The sequence below is a fragment of the Scardinius erythrophthalmus genome, assembly GCF_964197995.2.
Source record: "Scardinius erythrophthalmus genome assembly, chromosome: 14".
Classification (NCBI taxonomy): domain Eukaryota; kingdom Metazoa; phylum Chordata; class Actinopteri; order Cypriniformes; family Leuciscidae; genus Scardinius; species Scardinius erythrophthalmus.
The window spans coordinates 36,925,184-36,939,857 of NC_138234.1; the positions used below are offsets into that span (position 1 = coordinate 36,925,184).

Below are 14,674 nucleotides of genomic sequence, written 5' to 3' on the forward strand. Positions count from 1 at the left end.
TGATGTCTGTTCCTGTTCCTGAGCCGGTGGTGTCTGTTCCTGAGCCGGTGATTTCTGTTCCTGTTCCTGGGCCGGTGGTGTCTGTTCCTGAGCCGTTGGTGCCAGTTCCAGTGCCTGAGCCGGTGGTGCCAGTTCCGGTGGTGCCAGTTCCAGTGCCAGTTCCGGTGGTTCCAGTGCCTGAGCCGGTGGTGCCAGTTCCAGTGCCTGAGCCGGTGGTGCCAGTTCCAGTGCCTGAGCCGGTGGTGCCAGTTCCAGTGCCTGAGCCGGTGGTGCCAGTTCCAGTGCCTGAGCCAGTGGTGCCAGTTCCAGTGCCTGAGCCGGTGGTGCCAGTTCCAGTGCCTGAGCCGGTGGTGCCAGTTCCAGTGCCTGAGCCGGTGGTGCCAGTTCCAGTTCCCGAGCCGTGGCCGCCCGAGGGGTCTTCACCGCCGTGGCCGCCCGAGGGGTCTTCACCGCCGTGGCCGCCCGAGGGGTCGTCTCCGCCCTGGCCGCCCGAGGGGTCGTCTCCGCCCTGGCCGCCCGAGGGGTCGTCTCCGCCCTGGCCGCCCGAGGGGTCGTCTCCGCCCTGGCCGCCCGAGGGGTCGTCTCCGCCCTGGCCGCCCGAGGGGTCGTCTCCGCCCTGGCCGCCCGAGGGGTCGTCTCCGCCCTGGCCGCCCGAGGGGTCGTCTCCGCCCTGGACTCCCGAACTTTGTGTCCCGCCCTGGACTCCCGAACTTTGTGGGCTTCCCTGGATTTCTGAACTGTCCATTTCCCTTGTCCCGCCCTGGCCTGTCCCTCCCGTCCCGCCCTGGTCTGTCCCTCCCGTCCCGCCCTGGTCTGTCCCTCCCGTCCCGTCCGAGTCTTGTGGAGCGTCTGGTAGCCGCTCCTTAAGGAGGGGGTAATGTCACATGTCTGTCCTGTCTTGTGCTGCACATGGGTGTTTGTTGTTTTGTGCCATGTGCTCTCCTGTCTATTGTCTAGCCCCTCCCATCTTGTTATGTGATTATTGGTTAATTTGTCCCACCTGTCTGTCTCGTTACCCTCCTTTGTTTGTTCCCCTATTTAGCCTCCTTGTGTTTGTAGTCTTGTGCTGGTTCGTTGTCCGAGTTACCTGTCCTTGATGTTCCTGTCTGTTGGATACCTGAGTTCTGAGTTTTTGTACTTCGTCTGTGTTTGTTTATTAAATCTCCTCTGCACTTGAATCCTCGTCTCTCGTTTAGTGTTCCGTGACAATAATAAGCCGTTATTTTGACATAAGTCGTTATTTTGACATAAGTCGTTATTTCGACATAATATCTCGTTATTTCGACATAAGTCATTATTTCGACATAATATCTCGTTATTTCGACATAAATATCTTATTTCGACATAATATCTTGTTATTTCGACATAAGTCGTTATTTCGACATAAGTCGTTATTTCGACAAAAGTCTCGTTATTTTGACATAATATCTCGTTATTTCAACATAATATCTCGTTATTTCGACATAAGTCGTTATTTCGACATAATATCTGTTATTTCTACATAATATCTCGTTATTTCGACATAAGCCGTTATTTCGACATAAGTCGTTATTTTGACATAAGTCGTTATTTCAACATAATATCTCGTTATTTCGACATAAGCCGTTATTTCGACATAAGTCGTTATTTTGACATAATATCTCGTTATTTCAACATAATATCTCGTTATTTCGACATAAGTCGTTATTTCGACATAATATCTGTTATTTCGACATAATATCTTGTTATTTCGACATAAGCCGTTATTTCGACATAATATCTCATTATTTTGACATAAGTTGTTATTTCGACATAATATCTTGTTATTTCGACATAAGCCGTTATTTCTACATATCTCATTATTTTGACATCATAAGTCGTTATTTCGACATAAGCCGTTATTTCGACATAAGTCGTTATTTTGACATAAGTCATTATTTCGACATAATATCTTGTTATTTTGACATAAGTCATTATTTCTACATAATATCTCGTTATTTCTACATAATATCTCATTATTTTGACATCATAAGTCGTTATTTCGACATAAGTCGTTATTTCGACACAATATCTTGTTATTTGGACATAAGTGGTTATTTCGACATAATATCTCGTTATTTCGACATCATAAGTCGTTATTTCGACGTAATAAGGGGACATTCTGATATGCATTAAGCCACATTCAGCGTTCTTATAATGGTTTTCTATGGGAAGAAAATGCTTAACGTGAAATTAAACATTTCCATCTTCATATACTCTCTCCAGTGAAGGTGACTAGAGACAACTTACTGCTCATGATGATCAATAGAGTCACAGGACTGTAAAATTGGTTTCCAATGTAGCCAATCCAGCATAGAGGTGAGAGGACACAACTGCATGTCTCAAAGATGAATTACTCCAACAACTCGGAAATCACTGTTCAGCTCTGAAGTCACATCTAAGTCAGTTATTGAGTTTAAATTAAATTATTCACTATTACAACAAAACTGTTGTAATAAAAGGTATTTGGATACTCTGCGTAACATGCAAATATTCTGTGTTTACTGATGCAATGCAGATAATCAATGAACCAGAAGTATAATTTATTACCTATGATCCACATATGTAGCATCATGAGGTCATGTGATCACAATATAGGATACTGCATGTAATTTATCATGAAATAATGTCTATGGTTTCACTTAGAAAACAGTGTAAACTGCACAGAAATAAGCTAGTTTTCCTTTCTGAACAAATGTCTGTATTTGACTGATTCAAAATGATCACTTGTGAGTTTGTGAGTCTTTTGAGCAATTCATTAAAAACAGCTGAGCATCATTTGTTCCTGAATCAGACTACACTGATCACGCAACGCTAGAAACATGAAATATGAAGTCTTCTTGCCATGTTGCAGCTAAATAATGGTGAAGGAAATACTGCTCTTTGACCTTTATGTGACGAAGGTGAAGTAAATTCCCGGACATATACTCATTAAGTGTAATTTACCATACAATGACATGCTAGAGATAGTTTCCAAACCTTGCCGAACAGCAGGATCATTTCACAAGGTGAACATGCGTAATATAATATTTCACAAGCAGCCACTCGCATGAACAGTTTCAATAACATCATTCAGCAGTTTCTCTGGACAAACAAGAGACTAGATGCTTTCCCCATTGGATGTGATCTGAATCATCGGTAAGAGGACTTCTGAGAGCAATGCATCACAAAGACATTAAGACCCTGTTGTCCAGCTGTAAGGTATGATTATCATACACAGAAAATCACGCTAGAGATTGATGATACAAGAGAGACAGACAGTGTAAATAAAGTAAAAGTAATACCAGTGAAGATTGTGAAAGGTCTGGCTGCTTAAACAAATGCAGAAATAAAAGGAAATATGTTGTGAAAAGGATAAAGGAGAAATGGGACATCAGGATAGTATCGCCTGAAGGAAGATGAAATGCAAGAGCGATTTGTCTGGATGAACAGCACACAGTTTGATAACAGTGTCCAGCGCACAGATCTCCGCTGAAGGAGACTGATCTGTCCATCCCACACCACACTCAATACCACTGACCGCGACGGCCAACATGTCACTGTCAGGACGCTCTGGTGTTAAAGGTTATAATTCACCTTAATGGAAAATTCTGTTATTACACACTGACAACATGTGATTTATTAAGACTATTCACACTGCCCCCCCCCACCCCATACAACTACAGTTCAGAGATTGTTTTCTAAGATGATCTGAAACTACACAGCAGACAGACAGACAGATCAGTCCAGTCACCTTCATTTATATAGAGCTTTATAGACATAAATACAGCAAATACTGTGCAGTACAGCAGATCTACACAAGCCTTAAATCATCTCTTTAGTGCATTCTTTACAGAGAGAGAGAGAGAGAGAGAGAGAGAGAGAGAGAGAGAGAGAGAGAGAGAGAGAGAGAGAGAGAGAGAGAGAGAGAGAGAGAGAGAGGTTGATGATGAAGATACTGTATCGTGTTTCTATTTTCTGTTCTTCCAAGGTCAGTGTGACATTGAGTTCCTCTAATTCAGCTCTTGACTCTACATGGCCATTTTCTGACCGTTAATTGAACGGCGACTTTGATCATGGCCATCTAATCTTTACCTCTTTCTCTCTCTCTCTCTCTCTCTCTCTCTCTTCATCCTGACTCACACACACACTTCAGATTTACAGTAAGCTGGATCTGGATAATGCAGAAGATACACAGAGCCGCTTACGAGACTACCTCACCTGGACAAAGAAGGCCATTACTCTGATGATAGCCTTGCAATCACTGAAACATGAACACAGGCCATGATTGCTTCGGTTTCATACGCTGAGCGAACCGAGAGCCTGTCTTAAATCACACACACAGTATAATGTCAGACTCATGTGTGTTTAGTATAATGCAGGGGGGCTGGGTTCAGATCCTGATGCATTGTTTTATGATTAACTGCAAATGCCAAATTGCAAATGAACTCGACTTTCCCCGTTCACAGCAGAATTGACATTAGTTAGAAGAATAAGTTGACATGTAGTTGCAAATTTTTAGTTAGTAGAATGTCTAAAGTGGACCATCAAAATAAAGTGTTACAGAATTGACTTTTTGATACCATTTGTGTCATTGAAAAAAACAACAACATAAAAATAATAATTATCATTATTTATAATAAAACTTTACTTTTTTAAATGTAATAATTATAATGTTTTCAGGTCCACGTCTATTATTTTCTAACTTGTTCTGACTAACCAAAGCGAGATCATACATTATTAATCATTTATCCCTGGAAAGAAAACTCTTCATGCTCGTTCAGCTTCTGGTTTTGCTGCTCTACTGTAAATGATAGAAAAGTCATTGATATTAGAGTCATATATTTCAATCTCTGCATTCAAAAAACTAGTTGGGAGTGTTTTTATCACAGCTTGTAAATGTTTTAAAAGAATGTATATGTGTGTGTATTGTAATGTATGTTTGTATGTCTGACTTGCCTGGTTAAATAAAGGTTAATAATATTAATGCTTACTGTTGCTATTCCAGAATATTTAAAGTCCTACATAGATTCAGTCTTCCACATTTTTTAGCTTAATATGACAAAAGAATGAATTTAAGCCATAAGTTTTGGACACTACAAGGTTGAAGTGAAACTGCATTTCTTTGGAAGAGCATTTTGCGCAAACCCTCTTTTGGCCTTAAAATATAACATGCTCTCACACATTAATTTTTTGTGTAAAATATATGCAAATACGTATATTTATTGAAGTAAATGATAACTGAATTTTCATTTCTGTGTTTCTGCATTTGAAAATGTGAGTGAGAAATGAGTCAGAGCCGCTGACTGCCTCCAGCCGCACGAGTGATGGAGCGCTGTAGGGATTGTGCCGGAGAGAGGGTATGGATCTTCCCGCTCAGTTGGCTTCATAATCACTTCACTGTAAAAAGTGCTTACACTGAGAAACGAGACATGAATTTAAACGAAGCCGTGTGCAGTCGGCTCAACATGGACACAATGCAGCTGACAAACTCTAAGACAAGAGCAGCGTTCAGCCGCGCCAGTGATGATATTAATAAAAAACCTGTCAACATCGTTCAAGGAAGAGGAAACATAATAACTAAACGGATGAAACATCACAAAGCTTCAGGAGTTTGTTCATTCAAATGAGATTCATTAAAATAAAGAGAGTTAGGTCACTTGTGCATTTCAGAGATGTGTGAAAAGGGTCTTTGAGAGAGATCAGGAAATTAGTCAGGCAAACTTTCCAAGATAACAAGTTATAACTTAACCAGTAAATTACCGTTATGATGCTTGTGTGAACTAGGTAAAAAGGGCCATTCATAACATGGATGATAACTATAGTAATAACACTAAAGGTATATTTAAAAAAAAATGTAGATGTAAAAGAATAGCAGAGTCCACAGCACATATATACTGTAGCGATAATGACACAGCGGAACGATAACATTGGAATCACTTTCACAACAATTCTTTCCAGCTGATGAATGATAAAATAGTCTCTTTCAATGAGAATTACACTTCATATTCTAATATAAAGCAGCTCTGCAGCATGTTCATGGTTTTATTTACAGACAGGGCCTAAAACTAACTTTTTGCCACACCTGCCAGTGGCCGGTGACTTAAAGTCCCCCTGTAGTCAATAATTTCATCCTTTAAACTCATCTTTGATCACCAAAATGACATTTTTAAAAGTTTTTTTCCTTGTAATAAATGAGTAGGTTGGGAAACTGCTCCAAAAAGAGAATTCTCATTTGGAACTCTGGGAAACTCATTTGGAACTCATTTGGAACTCTTGGGAACTCTGGGAAACTCATTTGGAAATCTTGGGAACTCATTTGGAACTCTTGGGAACTCTGGGAAACTCATTTGGAAATCTTGGGAATTCATTTGGAACTCTCGGGAACTCATTTGGAACTCTGGGAAACATTTGGAACTCTGGGAAACTCATTTGGAACTCTGGGAACTCATTTGGAACTCTCAGGAACTCATTTGGAACTCTGGGAAACTCATTTGGAACTCTGGGAACTCATTTGGAACTCTAGGGAACTCATTTGGAACTTTGGGGAACTCATTTGGAACTCTGGGAACTCATTTGGAACTTTTTATTTTTCATGTGAAGTGGTGTAGGCACTCACCCTTTTCCTCAGGTTGTAGGTTAACACCAGATTGCGTGAGAAGTGGCCGGCGAAGGCTGCATAGAATTCCAGAACCTTCTGTAAGGCATCCCGCTTGATGATGTGAAGATCGCAGTAGGTCAGTGCACGAACGTTGGCACAAGCCTGAGCTAAATTCACCTCTTTCCAGAACACATCCCCGAACACATCTCCCTTTCCTGAGAGAAAAAAAGAGAGGGGGACATTGAAAAATGAATTCCATTAGGCTTTCTAATACTTTCAGGGGAATGTCCTGGATTCGTGTATATAGGTGCACATTTTCATGGATCACAGGAAACTCAATATGCACTTCAGGATAAAACTGGTCAGGTTGAGAATGTCATTTCAGGGGAACATTAAATTAATTCATGCATATAAATAAGATCCACAGTAAAGTAAAACAGTAAAGGTATGGTCACATTTACCATTGTGAATTTACACACATACCAGTGACTTTTAGCAGGCAAAAACCATGCAGATTTTGCAAAGGGTTGAAGCAACGTGAATTTGCAGTATTGAACAACAGAAAACTGCTTGGTTTGAAAATGACTTAGTGAGTTGTGCTTCATACATCGCTACACTAATGATGATAGACAGTGGACTTTTTTGCCCATGAAATTATGCCTGAAATGTTGCTGACGTGACCACAGATTAACATCATGTTTACACTTGTGGCGACCACCAGTGCCACACTATGTCGGATATCATTTATTCCAAAAAGGAAATGCCTAATTTTGTTCCAAATGTGTAAGACTATATTGAGAAATGCCTTAGTGTTTTTGGAGGAAGTCAATGGGCTACAATGCTTTCTTCAAACTATATTCTCCTGTATTCCACAGAAGAAAGAATTTTTTAGGACAACAATAGATTGCTCGATATCTGTAGCTCAAACGTAATTAAAAAAAAAAAAAAATCCTATTCCAGGACAAGCAAACCGATTCATTTTTGACACAAGGCTTCCACTGTGCTTTCATACAAAATTTACAATCTTTAACTCTTTAAAATACATTCACACAGCGCTTCACGCTAGAGCAGATTTCATCCCCACAGATGACTCTGCTTTGTTTCTCACCCTGTGATGACAGATTTACACCTCCAGTGAAACGACACACTCTGCTAGAGACCTGTCCCGCACGGGCTGCAGTGCAAATATTTATCTCAGCGTAAAACTGGACACCAGATCTTTCTCTGCAGTGCAGAGAGCTTCTCATGCTGCCTTAAGCTTATGAGAGGCATTTGGTTAAGCAAGCATTGCTATTATTATTTGCATATGCTTGACCTTATTTAATCTTCCTAACCCATTCAAAAACTGACACAATGCCTTTTGCATTCCTGGGTCAGTTTTGACCCGGTAGAAAGTGAGCATTTGGTTAAGCAAGCATTGCTATTATTATTGCTTATGCTTGACCTTATTTAATCTTCCTAACCCATTCAAAAATTGACACAATGCCTTTTGCATTCCTGGGTCAGCTTTGACCCGGTAGAATGTGAGCTTTTAAAAACAGTCATAACTTATTTTTTTTAGCTAAAACCATGTTTCTGATCAATAACTTCTCATCAATTAATTAATGTGCTGAAATTTAAGTCACACTTCATATAACAGGTCTTTAACTACTATGTACTCACGTAAAAATAATTGTTAGTACAATGTATAAGTGTGTTGTTTTATTGCAAAACACTTGTGCTTGTGCAAAACACTTGTGCAAAACTCATCACATGTAGATCTTTGCCCATTACCCTGATTTCGTTGTGCATGTTAACACCTTTAATGCATTCTGACAGCTAACTTAATGTGCAAGCACATGTAATGGAAAAACATGTCATTTAAAATCTCATGAAAAACAGTATTCTTGCATTGTCTAGTCTTTAGAATCAAATTGTTGTGCATTGTTGAATCAATGTGGTTCAAACGACAGAGGTGCGTCTATTTTACTACAGTTTTGACGAGTTGGTTAGTTTCTCCAATGGTTCATTGTACTATATAGTAGTTAATCAGCGAGTTACATTGTTGTACGATTAACGCACACCAGATTGGATCTTGTTGCATACATGTAAACAGCAAAACATTTGTTGGATAAGATTTTGTGTTGGCAGCAATTTGGACCACTGTTAAATGTGGTTCTAATTATATATCTGACATCGAGACCCCATTTACAAATATTAAGATCGGTAAAGTGTTAAACAGGGTCCAAAATAGTTTTGTGATACAATCTAAAACTAAACATTCTTATCTGAAAGTTACACTGAAAAATAAAAAAATTGGTAACCTAAAAATCAAAATTTAGCCAAAAATATCACTTAACATAACTGAATACATTAATTTATACCAAATATATAAATACATTTTATTGGTTTAATCGGGTAAAAATAGCTCTTTAAGCTAACAGTTGTAAGTTACCACTTTTTACAGGGTAGAAATGTTGAAATCACTTGCAATTACATACCTTTCACATAGTCACAATCTGGGGTGCGTTTCCCAAAAGCATCGTTAGCCAACTATGGTTGCAAGTTCTGTCGTTATCAGTATAGTTCAATGAGTCGGTGTTTCCCGAAAACATAGTTCAAACAAACATTCGCAAACAACATCGCAAAGTTGTGTGTTTGGAACGACAGATCTCGACCTATGGTTAGAAGTATAGTTTCTTGTTTGCATGACATGTGGACTTATCTTCAGCAAAATAAGCAAGCTGACATTCAGTACAATCTATATCTTTTATTTCGAATTGATACAAATATCATTTACGTCTTTCAGTTTGTCAAGAGATTTAAAGTGTCGTTTTTGTAAAGTGTTCATTTGTGAACGTGCTCTAGTACGTAAGAACGAGTCTATGATTGAGTCTGGAAATAAAGCAAAATAACTGAGAAAAATTAGAAATAATTTTCGTAATTTATAGCATTTAGCTTTAATTAGATCTCAAACGGATTCATTTACAGTAGTTATTACTCATCACCTGTGTGTCATCATTAACCAACATGGCTGAACGACCAATTTGCGACAATACGGTTTCGGGAAACAGTCGTGACTAGCTAGTTGATTTCTTCAACTTGAGTTACAGCGTTGTATGGGAAACACACCCCAGTTCGATTTAGTTAGGAACCGTATGAAACAGAGGAATGAAACAGTGCTACTCAATTACACCACACAACACTGACCAAAACTGGCATGAAACAAGTGGAAAACACAGAATGAATCTGCTTAATTTGGGTGAGAAATCTTATACTCACCCAAAATGGCAACGACTTCATCGTCCTGGATGACCTCCAAAGACCCTGACACCACAAAGCAGAGGCTGTCGACGCTCTCGCCGGCGTGGTAGATGAGGTCGCCCGGGGCACAGTGAATGGTCTGAAACTCCATGGCAAGGGCTCGCAAACAGCCGTCGCTGGCCAGACGGAAAGCCGGATGTTCTTTGAACACCTTCCGGTTGAGATGAACGCAGATGTCTGCTCGCATGTCTTTGGGGCAAATCTGCAACACCTGCCGAGAAAAACCATGAACACAATCAAATACACATCCTTTGCTTAGAGTTATGCTAAAACAAAAACTGGAGGTTGTCCAAGCCTTTCACTAATAATTCATGAGATTTTGAGAAGCTGTTCAAAGCCTTACGTAACTCGTGATCTAGACTGTGATCTTAAACATTAGAGGGACATTATTCACACATGCTACGGATGTTATGGCAAAGACAGAAGAAATGACTTTAAAAATGAATGAAGAAAATAAGCTCCCTGGATATAGATCGAGATCTTCTGTCTCAGATCTTCTGACTCTGTGCCAAGTACCTTATCAGTGTCAATTCCTCTGGACATGGACCATGTGGAGACGATATAGTCCATGACCCGCTCACTGAGGCCCTTGGGAACCTGGTAGAGCTTCAGGAAGTCTCTCACGCTGTTCAGCATCTCATGGTAGCGGTTGGTGTTGGCATACATTTGCTGGAAGATGGTGGTTACATTACCAAAGATGGTGGCATAGAGGAGAGCTGAAAGAAAGAGTCACTGGGTTAACCTGACTCTGAAGTAACAAAGAGAGAGCTACAAATAAAGTGGTTTGGTAGGTGCTCTTTAGTTTGAGTAGTTTGTCAGATTCAAACTATTCAATTGAAGTTTACGTCTGTGTCTCAAAATCTATTGAGTACAGTTGGTTCTCTGCTTTTTACATTACCACACAAAAACTGGTCCCGTTTTATATCAAGCGTCATGTGATAACATTTAAATGAGTAATTTGATATAATGCATTTTTGATGTATAATATAATAACAGATACAGTGTGTTTAAACTGTACTGTTTAGTCTTGTTTAGTTTCTAGTCTTAGCTTTCAGTGTCTCTGTTTTGCCTTAGTTCTGGTCACTCATTAGTTGCCTGATTAGTGTCACCTGTTCCCTGTCTATTAATTATTCTCCCTTGTGTATTCAAGCCTTCAGTTTTCCTCTGTTGTGTTAATCGTTATGTGGTTTGTTATGTTGGATTGCTTCATCTCTGCACATTTCCCTAAATTGCAAGATAACTCTGAATAGCACCATGTTATGAAATATGTCAATTTTTAGAGGTCAGAATAAAGACGGTTGTAAGTTGTACATACATAAAGTTCATGGTGTAAATTTGTAAGGAGCTTGTTCATCTAATCCAGTCAATCATGATCCATGGAGTATATTACCAGCGTCTTAGCTTACCATGTTCAGATGAAGTCGCTCAAGCTTCCCTTCTCTACCTAAAGCCTAAATTCATCTGTCTATATTTCTCTGAGGAGGGTATCTGAAAGCTCCATCTCAATTGAAGAGCAAACTTATAACCATGGACAGCAAACCAAATCTGTTTACCTATATCATGCCGTATAATTATATGGTCAAGCAAACTTGTGAATCTTTGTTAAAGAGAGGTTGAAGGGAACTTCTTACCCTTCATTTTTATTTTATTTTTTTTTTTTTTTATTAGAGAACCTTTAAAACTTCCCCAGTTATTGAGGACACTACTATGCATGGTTGAAGCAGAAATCAAAGGTCAGGTGCACACACATGTTATTCAACTTAACACTGTCCATCTTTTCCCACTGTGATCGGCCTACTGAACAGCCTTTCTGCCTTCAAATGAGCACTCAAGTCGTTTCAGACTGTAGGCAGTGATTGACCCATCGATAAGCCCCTCCCCTCGAATGCTGATCAGCCAATGGCAGTTGAGTATCAGTTGCACGGGGAACTCAGACATCTTTAGGTTTCAGAGCCATAAAGAAACATGGGAAGATCCGAAGCGCTCATCGGTTTGGTCTGTGTTTATGCTACAAAAAATGGTAAAACGATGTGCCTGGGGACTTGTAACAGGTATCCGGAGAGGATGGCCAATGGAATTTGTTTTACTCCATTTATTAAACCCAAACCAGACGGAGGAAAGTGTCTGCTTTGGATTAAGCTGTGTATTAATCCAGTGATGTTGGCGCAGTAACTTGGTTCCCTAAGGATTCAACCCCAATCCCAATGAAGACGAAAACATTCATTTTCTGGTTGTCATACTCGCATTAAGTTACAATTAAAGTTAGTGAGTCCATGCTAAGTTACAAACCTAAATAGCTAACTGTTCTCACGTCATGTACAGACTGGCCTACAATTCAGTGACTCTCCATATTAAACTGGTTAAATGTAAATACATTTTTTATTAAAAACTTTCCCTGCTGTACATGAAGAGTGTTGATCCTGGATGTTGTTCATCTGCGATCGTGACGACCGTAACATGAGGCTTCTCCCGCTTGCATTGTGATCTGTAAACCCTTGCTTGCAAATTAATCTTGTTACCCACCATATTTATTTTAAAATCTTTTATATATCCCTCCATGGCATATTTAAGTCCCACATGAATACTTCTCGACGTCAAGTCACCTTCATTTATATAGCGCTTTTAACAATATGGACTGTTTTAAAGCAGCTTTAAAGTGATAATAGGAAATTAAAGTAACAGAGATTGTTTTGGCTTTACAGCAGCTCTAGAATAAATTTACTGTCCAGCTAAAGTTAGTTTTGATTGATTCACTTCCGTTGCAAAGATCATTAGTTTTAGAGAGGTTGTCCTTCTGTGTCCAAAATTGATCAAAAACATCTTGAGACAAAGTTTTCACACTGACAGCTGTCATTGAATGACAGTTAGCAACTCCGTTTGTTTGTCCGAGATAGCAACAGTAACTAAGGGGGGCGGGGCTCACGATAGGTAAATCATGATGGTGTTCTCTTGTGGAGTGTGTGATATCCACGAATGCCCATTCATGAAGAACATCTCAAATCTGCCACTCAGGTTGTATAATATCGTCTCTGTAGGCAGTTGACATCAAGCACGTCCTGGTCAAGGACACACAGCAAGGTTGTAACCTCAGAAACCAGACACTTGCTTGCTCTGCAACCCACTAAACCTCTGACACTAAGGATCTCCACTGCTACAGCGGCGGATGTCTTCTTCAGGTCCATTAGTATGCCATATAGGCAACAGTATTGATCACAGTCCTGACTGAAGCGGCTCTAAACCAAGTGAAATGATGAGCCTCAGCATGTCCACACTGTTAACCCTTGCTGTAAAATTCTGACAATATTATACCATTTTCCATTAAAACAGTAATATACCGTAGAAAATAAAAGTAGCCTACAGGAATATACTGTGAATTAACAGTGCTCAAAGTCGACACTCAGAGGCTGTTTTCCCAATCACACCCTATACCCTCATTCACTATTCACTACATTAGTTCACCAATATAGTCCACTTGAATGAAAAGAAGTGAGTGAACTGAGACACTGATGAACACCTGATAAGCAGAATCACTGAAGGACAGAGAAACAAGAACAGAAAAAAGAGGAACACAAAAACTACAACTGACTTCCAGCCACACTGAGTCTGAAACCAGTTTACAAACCAGTTTAACATTATTTCTTTCATACATGTACAAAAGTTCTTGTTGAGAATTAGCAGAGATTTAGTTATTAATAAAATTTGTTGTCACCATGATGGAGATTAGTATTTGCTTTAGTTGGTCTCTTGTCCCTTGACTACTTACCATTCATCTCTCTCTGGCTGCTGTAACTGTGAGTTTATAAAACACGTTTGTTATGGCAAGAAAAAGTCAAGAGGAAGATAATTAGGTGTTTTTATTTATATGTGATGATGTTACAATCATCTTGGACATGTCTGATTTTCAGTTTTTTCCTGTATATAGTCATTGGAATTATAGTTATCTCAAATTAAGCATATATCTGTGAATCTACAAAAGGAAATCAATAATTCTGTAATCAGGTCTTCTGAAAAATATTGTAATCATATAGTGCATTCAATTTTATTTTACTCCTGTTTGGCTCAGACACACACAGACATCAACAATCAGCACATGAATCTCAACAATGGTGAAAAGTTTCATGTAGCAATGCATGCTGGGTTCCAGGATAATATAAAACTCCCAGCATGCACTGCTGCATGAATAATAATAATAATAATAAAGAAATATTGCCACCATTGTTGAGATTCATGTGCTAAATTGTGATATCTCTGTGTTTCTAAAACACAGTGTAGCTCTGTTTCTCTGGTTATGCATCATGTGTTTAAAAAAAAAGAGTCATTGTATCTTATTGCTGCGTTTTCACAGTGGTGGTAATGTAACACTTTTGATTGAGGATTAAACTCTGAATAAGTGAGAATGAATTCCTTGGTGAATGAACAGGCAATATGATGATTTTGTCATCATAATCATTACAACTGCAGTCATTCATAAACTGTGTGTGTGCACAAGTGTGACTTGCACAAAAACAGCTCAAGTAGCAAAAGAAAAACTAACAGTTTAGCATCAGCATCCCAACTAAAGCAAGCACTGATCTCTATAACGGTAACTTCAAACCAAACATTTTCAATTAAACATCTTAATAACAACTTCTGTATGACAGAAATAAAGTCATACTGGTTAATAATAAGTGTAATAATGTGTAATGGCTGGAAGTCAGTCGTAGTTATTGTGTTTCTCTATTTTCTGTTCTTGTGTTTCTCTTTTCTTCAGTGATTCTGCTTACAATCACTTAC

General features: G+C 39.2%; 1 protein-coding gene across 1 annotated transcript in view; it reads right to left on the reverse strand.

Moving 5' to 3' along the window:
- kcnh1b (potassium voltage-gated channel, subfamily H (eag-related), member 1b) overlaps positions 1 to 14,674 on the reverse strand; it is a gene marked incomplete at both ends in the record, with an annotated part of 69,846 nt that overhangs the window by 13,420 nt on the left and 41,752 nt on the right. The window contains 3 exons of the mRNA XM_081383962.1: positions 6,617 to 6,813; positions 9,860 to 10,112; positions 10,418 to 10,617. Of these exons, the coding sequence (XP_081240088.1) occupies positions 6,617 to 6,813; positions 9,860 to 10,112; positions 10,418 to 10,617 (650 nt within the window). The remainder of the gene's footprint in view (positions 1 to 6,616; positions 6,814 to 9,859; positions 10,113 to 10,417; positions 10,618 to 14,674) is intronic.